This window comes from Danio rerio, chromosome 14 (assembly GCF_052040795.2).
Source record: "Danio rerio strain M-AB ecotype USA chromosome 14, GRCz13ab, whole genome shotgun sequence".
Classification (NCBI taxonomy): domain Eukaryota; kingdom Metazoa; phylum Chordata; class Actinopteri; order Cypriniformes; family Danionidae; genus Danio; species Danio rerio.
In genome coordinates this window covers 40052892-40075437 of record NC_141034.1, presented here as the reverse complement: position 1 = coordinate 40075437, position 22546 = coordinate 40052892, and the positions used below count along the sequence as shown (strand labels likewise).

The window sequence follows — 22546 nt, the reverse complement described above, 5'->3', positions numbered from 1 at the left end:
ACATCCAGAAGGACAAATCAGACTTTTCCATTAGAGAGCAGAGCATTAATCTGGATATGCCTCAGAGGACACGTAAAACCCATCTTCCTAGAGCATTTCCATGGTCTCCCACTGCATCTGTTATGGGGAAACCCAGGGGGATAAGGATCATGGAAAAGCTCTGAGCAGAAATTGAAGGAGGATTCCCACCTGCAGGTATAATACTCTTGTCGGTTCACCAGGCTCAGTTCCATTCAGTTGGAAGTCATTTCAGTTTAATCTCACTTGGAATTGGTAAGGAAACATGCAATAGCAGCGAGTTATCATCAGCGTTTTCAGAAGTGCTGATCTCATTCAGCAGTGAACTCTGCTGCTTCAGTGTGTATAATTCAGAGGCATCACTTAAAGCGATAGTTTACCCAGAAAGCAAAATTACCTGATCATTTACTCTCATGTTGTTGTAAACCTTAATGAGTTTCTTTATTCTTATGAACACAAAAGAAAATATTTTAAAGAATGCTGGATAATAGGGTCCATCAACTTCTATAGAATTAAAAATTAACATGGAAGTCAACAGGCATATCAGCTTTTTTCAAAATATCTGCTTTTGTGTTCATCTTCATCAGAATAAAATAACTCAAGTGGGTTTTGAACGAGTGAAGAGTGAGTAAATTATGACAATTTTCATGTTGGTTGAATTACATCCCTGTGTCATATTTCATAGTTAGAGCTTTATTTGTGGTATTCATGTGACTGTGACAGATGAGATATTGTTTTTTTGTGCCGGCTAAATCTAGCTGTGTTTTTTAAGACATGTGCTTGCCACTTAATGCCTTTAAATGTACCTTTAGTGGAGCGTTTTTTTTTTTTTCTTTTGTTTTTTTTTGTCAGTAGATTGTAGCCAAGCACTCCACATTTGCACCTTTAAAGGGATAGTTCACCCAAAAATAAAAATTCTGTCATCCTTCACTTGTTGTAAACCAAGTTTCTTTCTTTAATGGGTCCAATTAACAAGCATTCTTCAAAATATTTTTTTATGTTCAGTTGAAGAAAGAAACTCATAAAGGTTTAAAATTACACAAGGCGGAGTAAACCAGGGGTTCCCAAACTTTTCAGCCCGCGACCGCCAAAATAACAATGCCAATGCAATGGCAATGCCCACAAATGTTGCACACACAACAATAGGCCTATATAGACACAAACATGTTGACAACACAAAAAAGTGAAAGAGTCTAACATTCATAGGCTATAACGTGTATGGTCATCTAATAATTTGTTTAATTTATTATTAACCATACACTGTCAGAAAAAAGGGTACAGTGATGGTAATGTAATGTAATGTAATGTGTATTTATATAGCGCATTTATTGTGTATGGCAATACACCCAAAGCGCTTCACAATCATGAGGGGGGGTCTCTCCACACCACCACCAGTGTGCAGCATCCACTTTGATGATGCGACGGCTGCCACAGGACAACGGCGCCAGTGCGCTCACCACACACCAGCTATTGGTGGAGTGGAGGGACAGTGATAGAGCCAATTCGGTGGAGAGGGGATGATTGGGAGGCCATGATCGTAAGGGCCGATAGAGGGACTTTGGCCAGGACACCGGGGTTACACCCCTGCTCTTTCACGAGAAGTGCCTTGGGATTTTTAATGACCACAGAGAGTCAGGACCTCGGTTTAACGTCTCATCCGAAAGAGGGCGCCCACTGACAGTTTAGTGTCCCCTTCACTTTTACTGGTGCATTAGGACTCACACAGACCACAGGTTGAGCGCCCCCTGCTGGCCTCACTAACACCACTTCCAACAGCAACCTAGTGTTCCCTAGTGGTCTCCCATCCAGGTATTGACCAGGCTCAGCCCTGCTTAGCTTCAGTGAGTAACCGGTCTTGGGCTGCAGGGTGACATGGCTGTGGTACAATATTGTTCGGGAACAAAATATATAATTGTAACTTTAAAGATCCCAAATTGGTCCTTTAGGGTACAATTTTGTACCCAAATGGGCTATAAAGTTACAAACATTCAGATTTAGGTTTGAAAGATACAATTATGTACCTTTTATAATCTATTTGGGTACAAAATTGTACCCTAAAGGACCAATTTGTGACCTATAAAGGTACAATATATATTATATATTTTGTGCTCCTAGGAACAAAATTGTACCCTCAGCTCATGATGAGATCATGACACGATGTAACTGTAATTAATACTAAAAAATAAACTTAAAATAAACTACTTGAAAAATAAACATATATAAATATATATATATATATATAGGCTTAGTCCCTTTATAAATCCAGGGTCGCCACAGCAGAATGAATTGCCAACTTATTCAGCAAATTTTTACGCAGATACCCTTCCACCTGCAACCCATCTCTGGGAAACATCCACACACACATTCACACACACACTTATACACTACGGACAATTTAGCCTACCCAATTTACCTGTACTGCAAGTCTTTGGACTGTGGGGGAAACCGGAGCACCCGGAGGAAACCCATGCGAACGCAGGGAGAACATGCAAACTCTACACAGAAATGCCAACTGAGCTGAGGCTCGAACAAGCGACCAAGCGACCTTCTTGCTGTGAGGCGACAGCACTACCTACTGCGCCACTGCTTCGCCCTGGTCATTCTAATAGTTTAATCAAATTTATTCGATTTTTGGAAATCAAGAAGCGACACCCTATCATTGTCCCGCAAACCTCATTTTGGGAACAAATGAAGTAAGAGACGAGTTTAGTTACATTTTTTTGGTAACAAATAATATAATTTCAAGAAATTTTAATTAAAACCCGTGATAATAAATACTTAAAAAATGATACTAGTTGAAAATACAATTTTTTGAACTGTTTAATTTATCATAAAAAACTGACAAATGTTGAAAAGTGAAAAAAGGAGAGCAATTATATTTTAACTGTAGCTGTATTACAGTTAAATTATATGATAATACAGCCTTTGAGAGTGTGCAGTAGATCAGTCAAAGCTTCAAAAACTAAAAGACGTGTTTGAATGGCATTATTTATCTTTGCCTAAGCATTTTAATTTAATTGAATGTGTATTCCGCAGTCAGTGAGACTTTGAAAGTCATATCTTTGAATTCTGACTAAAGGCAATCCCTGTTTATTTACCCAGATGGACAGAGTGAAAGAGACACCAGATGCAGAAATGAGCTATGAACAGATGTATGGAACAGAGGCCTTAGGTCCTGCCATGTCTCATATATCAACCCTCACACCTCACTTTGCCCTTGGCCTCAAGTATTCTCAGGATCAGAATTAAACCGGATTAGTCAGTTGATTACAACAAACACGAGATTACACAAGCAAAAAACTAATCTCTGCATGCTTGCTTTTTATGATCTTCCTGTAGCCTGTAATACCAGTCTAGATAAACACTTGAGCAGACCCATGAGGAAAATTATTGAATCACGCCGATGCTTTCATTTATAGATTTCATTTATTTATTTATTTGTGTAATGCTAAGGAGCAGTGACTCATAGGCTCAGCCATTGCTTCAGTCATAGAGGAGTCACATATCTTCCTTCTCAGAGAGACACACCATTTAACTTTACTGCTCTGGCTGTGAGGGGGTGTAAGTGAGCGTGAATAATGTGGGACATTAAAGCACTGGAGATCACCCACTCCCTTCTGCTGATTCAGAAGAGACTGACCATTTTGTACATCGTGCCAGTAACTCAATCATGTTGACATTGACAGATTTTCACAGTGCTGCATGCACATTCAATTTCCATTTTAGCTGGAAAAAAAGAGCTGAACAATTGATTAGGAATTTATGATCTCAAATCCAACGCCCCTACAATCTCATTCTTAAATGACGAAGATTTCACTATGTCTATTCAAGTATGATCTCAGCGAACATTAAATCTACCACTGACATGCATAGTTATGAAATTGCTTTTCAATCAAAAAGTTTCATTTTTTCTGAGTTATAAAAAGAGATGGAAGTAATTAATGTGGGTAACACTTTACAGTAAGGTTGTATTAATGTTAGATAATGTACACAAAACAAACAATGAACACATCTATTACAGTATTTGTTCATGTTAGTGATGAAAATACAGTTGATTATTGTTAGTTCATGTTAACTCAAGGTTCATCAACTAATGTTAACAAGCATGTATTTGGATGTTGCAGTAGTAAATGTTGAACTATGATTAATAAATGCTGTACAAGCTCTGTTCATGATTACAGTAGTTAATGTTTGTAAATACAGTTAAAGTCTGAATTATTAGCCCCATTTGATTTTTTTTTCTTTTTTAAATATTTCCCAAATGATGTTTGACAGAACAAGGATTCACAGTATGTCGGACAACATTTTTTTCTTCTGGAGAAAGTCTTATTTGTTTTATTTTGGCTAAAATAAAAGCAGTTCTTAATTTTTTTTAAACCCATTTTATGGTCAAAGTTATTAGCCCTTTTATGCTATATTTTTTCCGATAGTCTACCGAACAAAACCATCATTACACAAGAACTTGCCTAATTACCCTAACCTGCCTAGTGAACCTAATTAACCTAGTTAAGCCTTTAAATGTCACTTTAAGCTGTATAGAAGTGTCTTGTAAAATTTCTTGTAAAATAATATTTACTGTCATCATGGCAAAAATAAAATAAACCAGTTATTAGAGATGAGTTACTGTATTAAAACTATTATGTTTAGAAATGTGTTGAAAAAATATGCTCTCCATTAAACAGAAATTGGAGGGAAAAATAATACTGGGCTAATAATTCTGACTTCAACTGTATATTAAAAAATGAAACCTACGGTGGCTGAGAGAGCTTAACGTGCTGCAATTTAAGAAAACACAGCAGGAAATTGAGAAAAGATCTTCATCTGTTTGGCAGCAAACATGCTGCAAATCCTCACAACGCAAACACATTTTTTAAAAAATGCACTTCATTTTCACACAACACAAACAATTTATACAAATGCACTGCATGTTCTCACAACACTTTCAAATAGCACAGAATGCAACAAAAGTATTTCATGGGGACCCAAAAGTTTTGGGTCCCCTTGAAATAATGGCCAAAACATGATGGACCCAGCTATTTAGATTATGGTTATTTAGGCTAAAAAAACAAAACAAAAGGCAGGGGAATCAGGATGTTAAAATAAACAAAGAAAAAACTCACCTTTCAAAGATCCACTTGAAACATTTTCATTGTGTTTGGTTGTTTTTTCAAGTGTTTTGAGAATGCGGTGCATTTTTTCATAAATTGTTTGCGCAGAGAATGCAGCGCATTTTATTAATTTGTGTTAGTTGTTCGAAAATGCATCATGTTTTTTTATGAGTATGCGTTGTGAGGATTTGCAGCATGTGTGCTGTCAGACGGATGAAAATCTTTTCTTAATTTGCTGCCATTTTTTTGTAATTGCACTTTTGTAAACAGCAGCACGTTAAATTCTTTCGGCCACCGTAGAAACTTTATTGTAAAGCTTAACCAAAACACAAGGCCAACTTATTACAGTTACATGTGCTATGGGGCGTATGTGAGATGAGTATGGAACAGTATTTTTCTATGTGTACTTCATATATAATTTTTTTAAAAATTGTCTTTGCTGTGCTTTAGGGATGGCATGATAACCGTTTACTGCAGTTAAGAAAAGTCAAGGTTTTAAAACCACCAAAACCTTCTGTTATACCGTTCCTACAGTGTATATGTACTTTTTTTTTTTTTACTACTATTTTATTTAGTTTTTTAGGGCAACAGTATCTCCAGCTGAAAAATGACACTCCACATCAAAAACTACTCTTCCAAAATATTTTAAATGTTTCTTTATATTTCTAAATAAAATATATTGAATTCAATGGGCAAAATGTTGTTGTTTTTTACCCAGACATGTACAAATAGCATATTTTAGATCTGTAATCACAATATTGTGATACTGTGATATTTTTTTATCAAAGGTTATCATACCATCACAATCTTATACCGGCCCATTCCTACTGTGCTTACAGGAGGGTCCACCCCATCATAGTTTCTGTTTTTTTTAGTAGCACTGAATCACAGGAGGAGGTGGCACAGTTGCTCAGTGGTTGGCACTGTTGCCTCACATCAAGAAAGTTGCTGGCTGTCCTGGCTGAATCAGTCGGCACTTCTGTGTGGAGTTTGCATGTTCTCTCCATGTTCATGTGGGTTACCTCCGAGTGCTCCAGTTTTCCCAACAGTCCAAAGACATCTGCTGTAGGTAAATTGAATAAACTAAATTGACCGTAGTGTATATGAGTGAACGTGAGAGTGTATGGGTGTTTCCCAGCATCCGCTGTGTAAAACATATGCTGGATAAGTTAGCGGTTCATTCCACTGTGGTGACCCCTTATAAATAAAGGGACTAAGCTGAAGGAAAATGAATGAATGAATGACTCTCTGGACACTTTCAAAAGATGCTGGGTTGTTGTATGTTAACCTAAATTTGTTTAAAATATGGACACATCTAATTGTAGAGTTAAATATGGGTTAAAATTAACCCACGCAACCGAGTTTTTTTTTTATAAGTGATTGAGCTGCTGAATTATTCATTCATTCAAATCAATAAAAATTCAATATTTTGAAATAGACTGCAGGAATTTACTTTTTTCAGACCCTTTATTAAATGACATTGTATGGTTGTCTACTTAGAATCAAGAGGCTCCATTTAAAAAAAAACTTAAATCTAAATTTATACAAAGTCAAGCATCCGAGAGCAATGAAATCAAAATAGCAAAGTGCCTTTTTTGTAAATTTTGACAGTACCACGTTAGTTTGTTTTATTTCAACTCTCTGTATTCTGTTCAAAAGAATAGCGGTGGTTTCTATCACAACACACTCGGTTACATAAAGCACATTAATAGCCTTGCACAGTAGAGAATCTCTATTGGATGAGCTGAATAATCACTGCATGGAAGTGGTTGCCATAGAAACTCATGCAGTGTGAGGCGGCAAACACTAGTTGAACTTGGGCACAAATTAGTATGTTCCATGACTGAACTCCTGCGATGTCCCCATGGTTTTGGGGTGCAAAGATTACAGCAATCAGTTGTTGTAGACATGTGTTCATGACTTGAAAAGGTGACAAAGACATGAATCAATTACAAAAGCATCTTCAGATCCCACATGCTAAACGGCATCCTATTCCTCACACAGGAAAGAGCACAGCCAATGCTGTTTCCATGACAACTCAGCCAGGGGATAACAGGTTCTATTTTTTCCTTTCTGTGCTGAATCCCAACCCATTACTGCAACAGACAAATATATCTGAATTTATTTTCTTGTTTTCTGGAGATAGCCTTGAGAAGAAAAAAATGAAGATCAGTTTCAGGCAGTGTGTCTTATGTTGGCTCTACAGATAGAAGACTTCATATGACATGTCAAAAGTGGACTTTGAGACAGTGTTCTCCTGTCTCCCAAACAAATTATGGGTCAGGGACACACAGCACAACAGCTTATCAAGGTTTATGGAGTGAAGCTGGAGATTTTTATCGCTCCCATATCTTGGATATTATCAATTCTTTTCATACAGACCAAATAGAGGTCTACAGCTGTATGAAAGGGATGCTATGCTTGGCTCTGATTGGCTGATGAACATTCTCAGATGTGCAGTTGTTTTCAGAGAAGTGCACGGCTGAAGTAGTCCAAGACAGATCGAGGGCTTTTTTTAAGTCCATTTCACTACGCTGGATTTCAGTTATTTCATTTATTACTATAATAATTCAACATCACTTTATCACTTATTCCTCACATAAATAGACTTGATTACATGGGAATTTATAATAATAATAATAATAATAATAGTAATAATTAGGGCTGCGTGGTATAAAAACAATCTGACATTTCGATATTTTGTATTTCTGCTATACACTACCTGAAAAAAGTGTGCCGTGGGTTTATTGATGCGGTTTCACCCAGTCATCAAGGTAGGATCTCACAACTTGGCACTGGCAAGTCTGCCTTGCTATCGGAAAGCGTGTGCAGTCATGAATAATTAAAAGGCCGGCTCTTCTTATAGGATAAGAAAACTCAGCTATGAATAATAATGAGAAACCGAAGCGTCATCTTTGCACTTGCAGTTTTGCGCCACGTCGCAGATTTTGATCCCGCCCTAAAAATCATTTTAAACCCGGAAACTGAAATTAGCAGACAAAAGCTCAAAATTATCCAGTTTTTCCCCACAATTAAAGCTGACAGGTACTAACATCGTCTTAACCGATGCTCAACACACACAAATCTGTTAAAATCTCAAAAAAGTACTCAAGGACTTAAAAACATGCAAATGATAAACTTTTACTCCATTATAGTTTAACTCAGCTGGTCTGAGTATTTCAGAAACTGCTGATCTTCTGGGATTTTCAGGCACAACCATCTCTAGGGTTTTCAGAGAATGCTCCAAAAAGAGAAAAGTGAGCGGCTGTTCTGTGAGCGCAAATGCCTTGTTGATGCCAGAAGTCAGAGGAATATAGCAACATGGTTCAAGCTGATAGAAAGACAACAGCAACTCAAATAACCACTCATTGTCAACCAACCAGGCTCAGCCCTGCTTAGCTTCAGTGAGTAACCAGTCTTGGCCTGCAGGGTGACATGGTGAGTGGCATATTTTTTGTTGATATGAGAAAATGACAGAAGTAGTAACGAGTTATGATTTTATGATTTGATATCACCCATTAGAGCATGTTGGAAATAAGAAATGTTTGTAATTTTTTTGCTAAGATACTTTAAGGAAAATTAATTTAAGTTTACACAATACAAATGGTATAAATCATTAATTATTTAAATCATACCTCAAATTTGTAAAATGTTTATAATTTATATGTTTGATGTGTTTGTCAAGATCTGACAATAAAATGTTAAATTCAATGAACAATTAAAGTTTTGTGTACAACTTTCACTCTCAAACAAAAATCTTATAAACTTAACTAAAGAGATTGAGACTGAAATTTAGATATAACTTTTGTGATAGTTATCATCATTAGAAAACAGTGGAGATTTCTGTGCAGATTTCATTCAAGCTTTTCTTCCTTTCAGTTACCTAGACGAGGCAATTACCCCCCTTTTTATGCACATTTACTTCCTGCTGCATACAAAATCTTTCAAGAGTCTAATACTGCATTTCATTTGTACTCAGAAGTTGTAAATCACAAGTTCCCAGTAGAAAATGTTCAGTAAAATGCCCTCTCAATTTGTAATTCTGACTCCGAAATAAGTGGGCGAGTGCTGTTCCACACTATTAGGAAGCACCTATAATCTGGCTGTGATCCTGAAATATGTTAAGTTAAACTATCCTTCCAGGTTTTTTGTCCTTGAATGCTTTGATCTGAAATGGGCTGAAAAAGTAGAACAGAGTTTGTCCTGATTAATCGCATCTCTGGGCTGGAGAAATGGAAATATTGTAGTTGATGAATACAAATGATTTTGTAATAAGACTTTGGCCACTGACCCTAATTTGAAAGACGTTTTTCTCCCTCGACTGGGTGGCATATGCAAAATTCATTGAAGGGCAAAATTGTGGATTCAAATTAAATCCAATGAGCTGTCAATCAAAACGCAAAGGATATAGTTTTAGATGGAGAGATTTTAAGGTCATTGTACATCACCATACTTTAATGGCTAATCGAAATATGAGCTCATATTTAATCATTCTGCTTTTTGATGCAAGTTCATCCATATAAATATGTACATACAGAAATATTTGCATGTCCTATGACAAAGCTTGTATTTAAATTATGCACCAATTTGCTGTATTACTTAAAGCACAATTACATTTTTTGAATTTGGGATTATTAGGATTACTGCTGGAAATGTTCTTGCCCCAATTTTGATTCACATATGTAATAATGCGTGCGTTTTTGTAAAATTGTAATCGTGTTCTTTCAGCCCACTCTCTGGTTCCTCTGCAGACACGGGGTAATAGCTTTGGGGCTTCATAATGAGAGCAGTGAGATGAAAGGTGAGGCTGTTTGAGCTATCGATGTCTGCGCCGGCATATACAGGGCAGTCCTGTTGTTCTTCCTCCTGTCATCTAGCTGTGCTTTGCTTGAGTTTATCAATGATGGCTTTGATTGAGTTGCCGAAGGGAGAGACGGAAGTGCAGATAGTCATCTTAGAAAGCAGTGGTGAGTTTTTGAGTTTAGCCCACCAACCTCCTTATCATTGACCTAATGACATAGAATTGCTGTAGATAACCCAAAGGCTGGTGGTTCCCCGCTTTGTGTTTGTGTATCAGATGACTCTGCTTTATTCTTTGAAATGCATCTCTAAAGGACGTTTTTGAGGATGCGCTGTCTGAAGTCTTACCATTGATTAATTATTAAAATATATATATTTAAATGCATGTACAGTTGAAGTCATAATTATTAGCCCCCTTGTCTATTGTTTTCCACAATTTCTGTTTAACAGAGAGATTTTATCAACACATTTTTAAACATAATAGTTCAGTCATTTCTAATTACTGATTTAGTTTATCTTTGCCATGATGATAATAAATAATATTTTACTAGATATTTTTCAAGACACTTCTATACAGCTTAAAGTAACATTTAAAGGCTTACTTTAAATAATTTAAGGTTAATTAGGTTAACTAGGCAGGTTAGGGTAATTAGGCAAGTTATTGTATAATGATGGTTTGTTCTGTATACTATCCTAAAAAATAGCTTAAAGGGGCTAATAATTTTGTTCTTAAAATGGTTTAAAAAAAACTGCTTCTATTCTTGCCAAATTAAAACAAATAAGACTTTCTCCAGAAGAAAAAAATATTATCAGACATACTGTGAAAATTTTCTTGCTCTGTTAAACATCATTTGCAAAATATGTAAAAAAAAAAAAAAAAAAATCACAGGGGGGGCTAATAATTCTGACTTCAACTGTATAATTTGAGTTGCACTTTATTTTGATTATTATATGAACTTCTGCTGACTATAGTGGTTAGTTTACTTACAAATTATAGTCTGCTCTATATATACCAATGCTTTATTTATATATGCTCACCAACAGATTCTAATCTTTCAAATTATGAATTCTTATTTTAATAATCTAAATAATAATAATCCTTTGAAAAGAGTAGGGGTTTAACCCCGGCATCCTGGCCAAATCTGCCCACTGGCCTCTGTCCATCATGGGCTCCTAACCATCCCCATATTCAATTGGCTTCATCACTGTCTCCTCTCCACCAATCAGCTAGTGTGTGGTGTGCGGTCTGGCGCAAAATGGCTGCTGTCGCATCATCCAGGTGGATGCTGCACACTGGTGGTGGATGAGGAGATCCCCCCATTGTGTAAAGCGCTTTGAGTGTCCAGAAAAGCGCTATATAAATATAAGGAAGGAATAAACCTTAACCTTACAGTTACTTACACATATGTATACTTGCGTATATACTTATTCTTATTTTACTACTGAGAATCTGTACATTTTCAGGTACAACTTATAAAAAAAAGAAAGTCTAAACAGGACCAATGTATGTAGACCAATAAAGCCAACCAATGTGAATTTCAATCCCTAATAATATGTGCTCTCTTTCCCTTCTTAAATGTTAATTTTATTTAATAAATAAATAAATAAATAAATAATAAATTTTATTGTTTGTTAAAATTTTTTTTTTTAATGTAACATAGTAAAAGCTAGTGTGAATGATGTCTTCTGAACTCGGGTGCGCACCCTCGTATGAAAGAGGTGGTCTGGTTTACGGCATGTGCAAACTCTGGAATGGTTCACTTCTGATATGAATGCAATTGTACCAAATAATGGAAGTGAACCGCCAACTGTACAACAATCTATCATTTTCATAACGTTCATTCGTGTCTGTATGTCTTTGTATCACCTTTCTTGGCAACAAGTGGGACTGACCCAGTGTAAACAATGATTATGTCTGATTGTCTCCAGCAAAAATGACTTCTGCAGACATCACAAAATGTTCTGAACATTTTAATATATATTTTTTCTTTGTGGCAGATAGATGCAACTGGCTCTCTGTGTTTTGGTTTTGGTAACAAAAGCAAAAGATTCAGTAAAAGCAGAACGACGTGATGTGCTTATGTCTACATTTTGAGGGGGGACAATCGAACTTGGGTTCGAACAAGGCATTCGGTCTCAGTCTTTTGTCAGTTTTATGCAAATGTTCCTTAAATTGTAGTTGAGCAATTTTACAACTAACCACAGAGTTGAGGGATAAGAAAAATATCAATCAGTAAACATTTTACTGTTTAATTGAGGGGAATAAACATGCATTATGGATGAGACCAAAAAAGTTAGTGAGTTTACTGTATACAACGAACTTTGTGGAAATTATGTGAATTAAACCATAAAGACACAACCCAAAAGAAATAAAACTTATCAGTTACGTAAGCTTATCAAAGCTTAAGAGTTCTAGAACAAAAACAATTGATTTTATTTTATTTTAGTTTTGCATTTATGAGGAAAAAGCTTCATTATGGATGAGATGTGAAGTTGCCACATGTGTGACTTTGGCAAATCAGATATTATACATAGTTTGAAAACATTGACTGAGATATTTTTAAGTTTTTTTTTAAATACTTGCTTATACTCGCTATTTTCATTTAACAGTATTTCAAATGTTGGCATCTGCTTTTAGTCTTAACATTTCAGGAAATAAGAAATATACTTTGTAAATATGTAATATATACATTTTTGTAACTAATTGTTTAAGAATTTCATTTCTTCTGTGATGAGATCTTTGCTGCCTTAATATGCTATTGTCCTGTTTCTCAAGTCTCAAATTTCTCAAGTTAATGAGTTTGTAGCATTGAGTGCTTTGTTTTAAAACAATACATGCACTTTAGTGATTGCTTCGACTGTGATGTTTATGAATTTTGGTCAAATACATACTTTGTGTAAAATATACAAGATGCATCAAATAATCAAGTGTATGCACACATACAGTATATACAATTTAGATGCACAATCATTTAACAAGCCAATACAGTTCAGCTGTTGTAGTAAAACACATGAGGCACTGCAGAAATCAGTCTGCCTCGCTACTGTTTAATGTTTATGAGGCTCAACTTGGCAATTTAAGCACCCGCGTTTAAGTATGACTTAAGAGGCCAATCATGACATGTTTTTAATAGCTGTGGGGAAATATTTATTGAAATTTCGATAGGATGTGTGAAGGCATTGCAGCATTACACATTGGGGCTATCATGTTGTGATCACAGGGTGGCACGGTGGCTCAGTGGTTAGCACTGTCGCCTTACAACAAGAAGGGTGCTGGTTCGAGTCCTGGCTTGGCCAGTTGACATTTCTGTGTGGAGTTTGCATGTTCTCTCAGTGTTCGTGTGGGTTTCCTCTGGTTGCTTTGGTTTCCCCGACAGTCCCAAGACATGTGGTATAGGTGAATTGGGTAAACTAAATTGGCCATAGTGTATGCTTGTGAATGTGAGAGTGTGTTTGGTGTTTCCGAGTACTGGCTTGCAGCTTGAAGGGCATCCATCCACTGTGTAAAACATATGCTGGATAAGTTGGCGGTTCATTTAGCTGTGCTGACCCCCTGATGAATAAAGGTACTAAGCTGAAGGAAAATGAACAAATAAATGAACATTGTGATCACATGACTGAAAATCAGACATTTTGGCGTCAAGCTAATAGATACCAAAAAAGCTCAAAATAATAGATTTGTGTTAGAATACTTTACTACATTTTAAGTTAACTTAATCATGTTTACAAATTAAGGTTGATCGATTACAATTTTAAATACGTTTTTTGAACAAGCAGCAAACGTATTTGTTTTATTATTGGTCAAATGAGCTGGCTACTTTGGAAACTAGGTGTAAAGTTGCTGAAACAGGACAGACGGTCTTTTTGCCGAAGCTTTGAGCCCCAAGCCAGATATTTGGTATTTGGTTTTCCATCAAAGGGCTTTTGAAATGCATGGAGCATAATTGAAGTGTCCCAAAACGCAAACGTTCAGATCATGAAATGTGGAATTCGATAAAAGAAGGATTTGATTTCTAACATGCCCCTCAGAAATAAACAAATACTCGTGTTCAGATGCCTAAGGAGCTTTTAATATCTTCAAACTAAATGTTAGATGAAATGTTAAATGGAAGTCTCCAGAAGTGTTGGACACCATATGGGCTGCAAAGACGGAAGGGGGATTATGTAGGAAGAGCAGGGGGGAGGGTATCTGTCATCTCTGAATGTGTGACATTCATTAACACCAATGCAGAGACGTCACAGCATGATTATTTATGACCGAAACACCTCACAATTCCTCTCACTTCCCTTCGGCAAGCAGACACATTCAAATCCATCCCAACGCAACAAGGAATAAATGGACTTTATGAATTACTGTATCTGTTTGGAAGTATGGAACTCATGTGTCAGTGATATCTGGAAACGCTTTAAAAAGAAGGATCAAGATTATTATCATATACACTCACCGGCCACTTTATTAGGTACACTGTCTAACTGCTTGTTAATGTAAATTTCTAATCAGCCAACAACATGGCAGCAACTTAATGCATTTAGGCATGTAGACATGGTCAAGATGATCTGCTGCAGTTTAAACAGAGCACCCGAATGGGGAAGAAAGATGATTTAAGTGACTTTGAACGTGCCATGGTTATTGGTGCTAGACGGGCTGGTCTGAGTAATTGAGAAACTGCTGATCTTGTGGGATTTTTGTCAAAACCATCTCTAGGGTTTACGGAGAATGCTCTGAAAAAGAGAAAATATCCAGTGAAAGGGAGTTCTGTAGGCGCAAATGCCTTGTTGTTGTCAAAGGTCAGAGGAAAATGGCCAGACAGGTTCCAGCTGATAGAAAGGCAACAGTAACTCAAATAATCAATCATTACAACCGAGCTATGCAGAGGAGCATCTCTGAAGGCACAACACATCGATTCTTGAGGCAAATAGGCTTACAGCAGCAGAAGATCACACCAGGTGCCACTCCTGTCAGCCAAGAACAGGAAACTGAGGCTACAATTCACCAAGGCTCACCAAAAGTATATGATAGAAGACTGAAAATAACGTTGATTGGTCTGATGAGTCTCGATTTATGCTGTGACATTCGCATGGTTGGGTCAGAATTTGGTGTCAACAACATGAAAGCATGGATCCATCCTGCCTTCTATCAATGATTCAGGCTTATGGTGGTGGTTTAATGGTGTGGGGGATATTTTCTTGGCACACTTTGGGCCAGTTAGTACCAATTGAGCATCATGTCAATGCTACAGCCTACCTGAATATTGTTGCTGACCATGTCCATCCCTTTATGACCACAGTGTACCCATCTTCTGATGGATACTTCCACAAGATAACGCACCATGTCATAAAGAGCAAATCATCTCAGACTGCTTTCTTGAACGTAACAATAAGTTCATGTAGTCAAATGGCCTCCACAGTCACCAGAACTCAATCCAATAGAGCACCTTTGTTGGAATGAGAGATTTACGTGATGAATGTGCAGACGCATGATGCTATCATGTTAATATGGACCAAAATCTCTAAGGTGCAGTTTGTGACACTTACATCGAAGGTCATTGATGCAGTCAAAACAAGACTATTAGTCAGCTTTTATTTAGAAAGAATCCCAAAAAATAAACAAGTTGGCACACATTCATTTACAAAATGGCAGAGAGCGGTCTTTAAAATTACATGTTCAACTAAATATCATGTATGTCATGACAAAATGAGAAGTGTTATCCAGTATTTGCCCCTCAGTCTAGTGTGAAAGACTGAGAGAGAAGAGAGGAGAAAGAAATTATACGAAGATGCACACAACTGTTGAATCGGGGACATCTTTGTTTGCTTTTGTTTTTAATCTTGGCTTATTGCAATCTCTAATGTGAACTCTTACAGTTGCCATTGCTTATATAGGAAATAACACTGTTACCAAACAAAATATATAATATTGTGGTGCAGTAGGTATCTTAAATAACCTTGAATAAGTATATTGGCAGATATCTTTTATAAAATAATATATTAAAACCAGATGTTTGGAAACCAGATTTAAGTTACAGAGTTTTAGAAAAGCCAACAAAACAAACAAAAAAATAAATAAAAGATCCTCAATAAATCACTGTGTATACCATCCAACTGTACATTTAGTAACAAAACTTACAGAATGTATCGACTACATTCACATTGATGACAGATTAATATATGACTATATTTATCAATAATTTTGGCACACTTAATTATTTGGCATTTTTTAACAGAGCAGTTTGTTGATGTGTATGCTTCTATTCATCTCACAGCAAAACATATGCAATAATAATACAATAGGTACGTTTTTTTTTCTTTTTTATGTTCACATTGTAAACACTTTTTCTGTTCTTTTCATTTTTTTAAACATATTATAACCGCTACCCTGATTTTCTTGATATAAACAAAAATTACAAACAGATTCTTGAAACCAAACAAGTAGATGAAAGTAAGAAAACGTAACCGCGGCACCCACTTTTTCAAATATGTTTCAAATGTCAAGCATTGCTAGATAGTTCGTATTAACACCAAAATGTTAATGAGTATATCAGAAGAGGACTAATAAATTACAAGAGAAGCAACATATTTGGCATTGAAATGTGAAACTAGTAGCTAAGCTCTTAAAAGTATGTTTACAGGTTTAATTAACATGTAAGCAGGTTTATTTAAAAGCCATTTCTGTGAAAATACATAAAAATACAGTTTATTTTCCGTCGCTTTTATTAATAAAAAGACATTTCACATCCTGAAGCAGATGATGATAAAGTGTGCTTGAGCCGAAATAGACATCAGATGGCGTCAGCTACGAAAACAGACAGACTTTATTGACTTCTCTCTTTCCCGCTCAGAGCTTCTGTGAGTTTCAAGTTTGTTGTGGAAAATATCCGTTACGGGGCGGGGGGGATATCAGCTCGGTAAGCGAGTGTCTTTTCCGATACTAGAGAGTGCATCTTTTGTTATAAAGGGCCAAGGAAGGATTATGTCTGTATGACATCAAATGAGGCCTCCATCCTCCATTCAGACGAGTGATGATAAGGGAGAGAGCGACAGGAAAGAGAATAGAACGCGCTCTATTGAAAACCATTGTGTAAGGCACTCGGCAGGTTCTTATCCATCAGGAGAGATCAGTCAGACTGACGTTCATTCCCACACCAGGTCTAACAAAGGGCACTGCATGTACGGCTTTGGGGAATTCAGGACTCATCACACGTCCGTTCTCGCCAGTACTCCCAGTAACAGACAGTCTCGCTTTGCTCCTCATAGCATCCGAAAAGGTCACCTGGAACACACACACGCATGCACGCAAACGGAGAAACAAACATCCACGCGCGCACACATTCATCAAACAGAAAGAGGGCGGACAGTTAGTGTGTGTCCCGCGAAAGGGCTTCAGGCTTATTTTTAATATGTTTAGTTGAAAATGCAGATGTTCAGTTGATGTGATGGAGGAACATCAAAAATGAGAAGCAAAGTTGAAAGCAAACACCATTTAGAAAAATTATATCGCAAGCGGGGAATGAGGGAGATGCTTTGGAAGCTTGTTTCTGCCATGGAATAAAAAGTTGAATACTGTATAAGGTAATTGCAACTTATTTCATAATTAGTGACTTTTTTCTTTAAATTAGGTTTAGATCTCACAGGATTTTACGATCAGTTTATTTTTTTCATGCAATTCTGAATTTGTCACAATTTTGAAGTTTACATCTTTTAATTTTAATTGGTCCACCGCTGAGTAAAATATTTGATAATGTTAGGATAGCTATAAACTTTTTCATTAAAATGATGACTTTTGTTAAACAAGAATTTTGTTCTTGGCAAAATCATGACGTGCAGGTTCCACACAATTACTTTGTTGTCCTAACACAAATCAATTAAGTTAGCTTAATTGTTTTTTACAAATTTAAATGGATTGAACATAAAACAAATGAAGTTTCACAAACTAATTTCGAGAGGAGCACGTGATATGATTGACTGCAGCTGGCCACTCATCTACACTCATTGGCTAGCCAATCGGATTAATCCAAACTCACTATAAATAACCTAGCTAAGATCTACTCCCTTATCTTCTTTTCCCGAAGAAACCCCCCATCCACCCCTTCTCCTCCTTTCCTCTTTTGCCGAGGGGAGCTCTCGAGAACACCTGACCTCATACTCCCCTCATTTGCTTTATGGACCTGGCGGGAGCCCTGGGCTCAACTATATCCGAGCTCAGGGTTCTCTCCCGGGACAGCATGCCAAACCTGCTAACTTGCTAACAAGTTGTCAAACAGTATCTAAGTGTGAACTCTTGAATTACGTTATGCCAAAATCACAAAGAATTGTGTTTTTTCAACTCATTTAAAGAAGTAGTTAAAACATGCAGCTATCTATAATCCACATTTTTGACTTCGAATTCAGTTTTAGAATTCAACTTTTTTCCAGAATCGCATGTTCATGTGTTGCAACTATGAGATGAGACTATCTATGAAACTATATATTGTAGGTGAAAAAAAGTATTATTTGTGAGATACAGTCGCACTGAAATCTTTTTTTAAATTCGATGGCGGATTTAAGCTTCCCATAGTGATGTACGATATAACAACAGTCATACATGACAATGAGGTGGACGAACAAAGTCACTTGGTATACAAAAAAAAAAACTTTTCTCCTGTATATATGTGCAGCAGAGGCGGAGAAAGGAAGTTTTTTTTTCTTTTTTATCACTATAAGAACACCAGTACATACGATCCAGTTTACGGTCCAAATCTCCTCATTCACTAGAACATTCAGGGAATGGAACAGATGGGAAGCCAAAAGAAGCGTGCACGGGACAGACTGAAATGACGGCCGCGTATCCTACCCCCTTAAATTTTTACACTTTCGATCCCATATACGTTGTACCCTTCCTTATAAGTGGCAAAATTCTGTGAATTCTGCGAGGAAGTGGGATTAATATTCTGTGCATTCTTTGCCACCTTCATGCGCTTGGCCTCGGCTCGGGACTTGTAACAGAACTCGACCAGGGCCACCAGCATGGCCAAGCCCAGGCCGCCCACAAGGATGTAGAAGACGCCAGCCACATTGCTCAGGCTGAGCGCGCTGGTCTTCTCCTGAAAATGCACACGAGACACGGGTCAGCGCTCGGGGAAAGCACACCATCTCAGTATTAAACATTCAAATGTAGAAATAACAGAATATTTAAGTGGCAATTTTACGTCTATGTGGATACAAATGCACAGCTCAGGACAGTAATGTTTAAACAATAACTGTGCTGCTGCAGCTGCTGGTTAATGTGCCCTTGAAGCAATGCAATGGGGGGGCATTGAGCAATTCTGCTCGAATGGGATGGATTTACTAAAGCCTTTAACATTCTCTTGAGAGATGGCTACCAAAGCAACAAAGCGCTTTTAAATCACACTTCTTACATTTCCTCGTGCTAATGGCTGTAGTAAATATTCTCTTTGTTGAATTCACATTTATAGCAGGGGTTAATGTGCTATGCTTAGCTGTGATATGAATTACACTTGTGTCAGAGCCTACAGGACCATTTAAAGGGATGCTCAAGAGAGGCATCTGGATGGAAGGCATAGCATTAGACACAGGGGGGAAGCAGATGACAGGCATTGTGGGTAAAAGGCAGGAGATTAACACACATATACACACCTACAGAAAGGTCTCTGAGGGAGAGGGGCTGTTATTTAGATATTCTTTGCAAATATTAGTGTACTGTACTGTGCACAACATGACCACGTAGAAAACACAGACACATAGACGGATACAGAATGACTTTTTGTGATAGTAATTATTTTTGTACTGTAAAGTTGTGATGTGTAATGTAATAAATATATAAAACTTTAAATAATTGTTTAATAAGTTCACTTTTTAAATTATAATATTAATTGAGCTTTAAGCATGTTTTGATGTTACCAAATAAATAAATAAATGCTTTGTGTCAAATGAGGTAAAAGTAAAACTTACAAACTCAATATTTGATGTAAAGTTGAATTAAACTAATTTAATATTGTCTGTGGAATAAATATACATACAGATGCCTCACTGGTGGTTGTTTCTGTATGTAAGCTGCCTGCCATATTGGAACAGTCAAAGTCTGTCCACGAACACTCAAGTTTAAGGGTGCTGTCACACCTGTAATATGTTTCTTTTGCTCCAGCTATCTTTAGCAAGGTTAAAACCAAGTTTAAAAATGATACATTATGGCATTTTATTGCCATTTTGGTTCTGTTTCACTCTAGATCGTCTGCTTTGAACCAAATCATTTAGAATGAACCCAAAAAAGTTGTTTTCTGAACTCCATTTTGATTGCTCAGAATTAACATGTGAGAAACTCACATACGCAACACGTAGTAGTAAGAAAATTACGGAGGTAAAGCCAGCATGCAGTATGGACCTCCTCACAACGTCTTCTTTGAACCAAATCAGTTCAAATGAACAACAAAAAAAAAGTTGTTGGCTTGACGAATTTTCAGAACTCCATTTTGATTGCTCAGAATTAACATGCGGGAAACTTAGATACACAACACATAGAGGATAGAGCGGGGGGAAAAGTCAGCAGGCAGTTTAGACCTCCTCACAATGTCTGCTTTGAACCAAATCAGTTAAAAAGAATCCAAAAACTAGTCGTTGGCTAGACAAATTTTCTAGAACTCCATTTTGATTGCTTAGAATTAATACGTGGGAAACTCAAATGCTCAACATACAGATGTAAGCAAAGAGTGGAGGAAAAGTCAGCATGCAGTATGGACCTCCTCACAACGTCTTCTTTGAACCAAATCAGTTAAAATGAACCAAAAAATTTGTCATTGGCTAGCCAAACTTTTTAAACTCCATTTTGATTTCTCAGAATTAACACGCAGGAAATTCATAAGTGCAACAGGTAGAGGAGAGAGAGGAGGAAAAGTCAGCAGGCAGTGTGGACCTCCTCACAACTCCACATTTGAACAACACCTGCCATAATAGCGGTAAAGTGTCAAAACACATTTTCTAATGCCAGAATGCATGTCGCAGCTGGTTTAGTCCAAAAAAGCAAAGTACCTTTTGCATTTGGGTCAGTTCGGTCGGTTCAAATTCTCACCACAAATTAACTGCTCCAGTGTTCGCTTGTAAGCGTACCGAGACCACGTCTTTGAGCAAGTCTCAGTGCTCTTTTTTGGTCCACTTTTGGTGCGCACCTGAGTACGTTTGGCACCTGCCCAAGCAAACTTCATCAAAAAGGCAAACAAACTCAGGTACGTTTTAACTGAACAAAATTAGCCAGGTGTGGAAGCACCCTAAGTTGACTGTTCACCTGCTAATCTAGTTTTATGCATCTAATATCTACTGTACATCTCAATAGACAACAGCAGATGATTTTGCCAAACAAACCTAGAACACAAGACTGAACTGAAGTCTATAGAATTACAAGAACAGTCTACTCACAAAACTTTGAAGGGGAAGAATGTGTAACATTGAGGAATAAGTCCTTCTCAGTAAAGGAGCCAATCATCCATTAGGAGCTACCCATGCCAATCAACTGGTTCTCCTTAAAATAATAGCTTAACAATTTGAATGACAGACAATCATGTCAGATTTTGCTGCTGATTTCAATTTCCATAATTTTATAGGTAATCCAACAAACTTAGTATTGGTCTTGCATGCTTAAAATAGAAGCCTAGAGGCATTGCAAACACTATGCAGTGTTGGCGCTGAGTGAATGGACTTGAAAGTAGAAGTGAAAGGTGATGCTTTGACTATTACTGAAAGTATTTCTGATAGTGTTGTATTACAGTATATACTCATTTTTGTTGTATTATAAAAGTGCAAACATGGCAAAGCATGATGTATCAGGTTTTACGTACAGTACATACATAAAAAAAAAAAAACATTTCAATTAAATCATTTAAAAAAGCACACCATACCACGATAACACAGTTGACAACACACAACCAAACAGCTTAACACACAATGAAACAAAGACATTTAAAAATCTTGGACACCCTTGTAGATGGTCCTACGAGTAACCTGAGAGAAATAATGAACAATTGGAAGTCTTTCGTTGTATGTGCTGGATATGAATGTCTGAGAACTGCTATTCTAAACTTGGCACAGGTCTGCAAGTAATAGCAGGATCTGTGATTCTCAGATTGAGAAGCTGAAAGGAGACCACTGGTTGTGTTACAGAGATTACAAAAAGTGCACATGATTGACAAAAGTGGCATGCATTACTTTTTAACTATCAGTGGATGGTACCAAATATTAGTAGCTCTGCAGGCATTAGTCAAATAATCTCACCAAGGCATCTCATGCTTATCTGTGCATTGTCTGTCTAAAATAGTTGTTTTTTTAGTCATTATTATTTAAATTGGGTAATTCCCACTAGTCAAAAGTGTGCTTGATCACATAGAACCTGCAGCGACTAACCTTACTTCCAGAGTCCTTGGCTCCACATTCACCTTTATCGTACCACCATTTGTTTTTCAGCTTGTCTAAGGTGCCTTGCTCACTGAGTTTCAATACTGCAAGGTTTACTGGCGTTCTTCACGTGGGAAATAACATAAATAACATTATCAATGTTATTTTATGTTATTATTACATCACACTGATTTCACTTTCTCTTAGATTTCACCTTTTCTCTCCTCTTTTCTTCATTGCCA

The 22546-nt window shown here is 36.9% G+C and overlaps 2 protein-coding genes across 13 annotated transcripts in view; one reads left to right on the top strand and one right to left on the bottom strand.

Annotated features, from left to right (window-relative positions):
- pdgfc (platelet derived growth factor c) overlaps positions 1-22546 on the top strand; it is a 290898-nt gene that overhangs the window by 25739 nt on the left and 242613 nt on the right. The window lies entirely within an intron of this gene.
- The window catches only part of gria2b (glutamate receptor, ionotropic, AMPA 2b), a 64519-nt gene continuing 57466 nt past the window's right edge, over positions 15494-22546 (bottom strand). For 3 of the 7 annotated variants that reach the window (XR_015506603.1, XM_087280061.1, XM_087280057.1), the window contains 3 exons: positions 22314-22428; positions 18872-19006; positions 15494-17196 (listed from right to left, as the gene is read on the bottom strand). Coding sequence is in view for 5 of the 7 variants with exons in the window: in XM_087280061.1 (XP_087136187.1) it covers positions 17032-17196; positions 18872-19006; positions 22314-22428 (415 nt within the window). In the remaining 2 variants the exon portion in view is untranslated. 7 annotated transcript variants of the gene reach the window in all.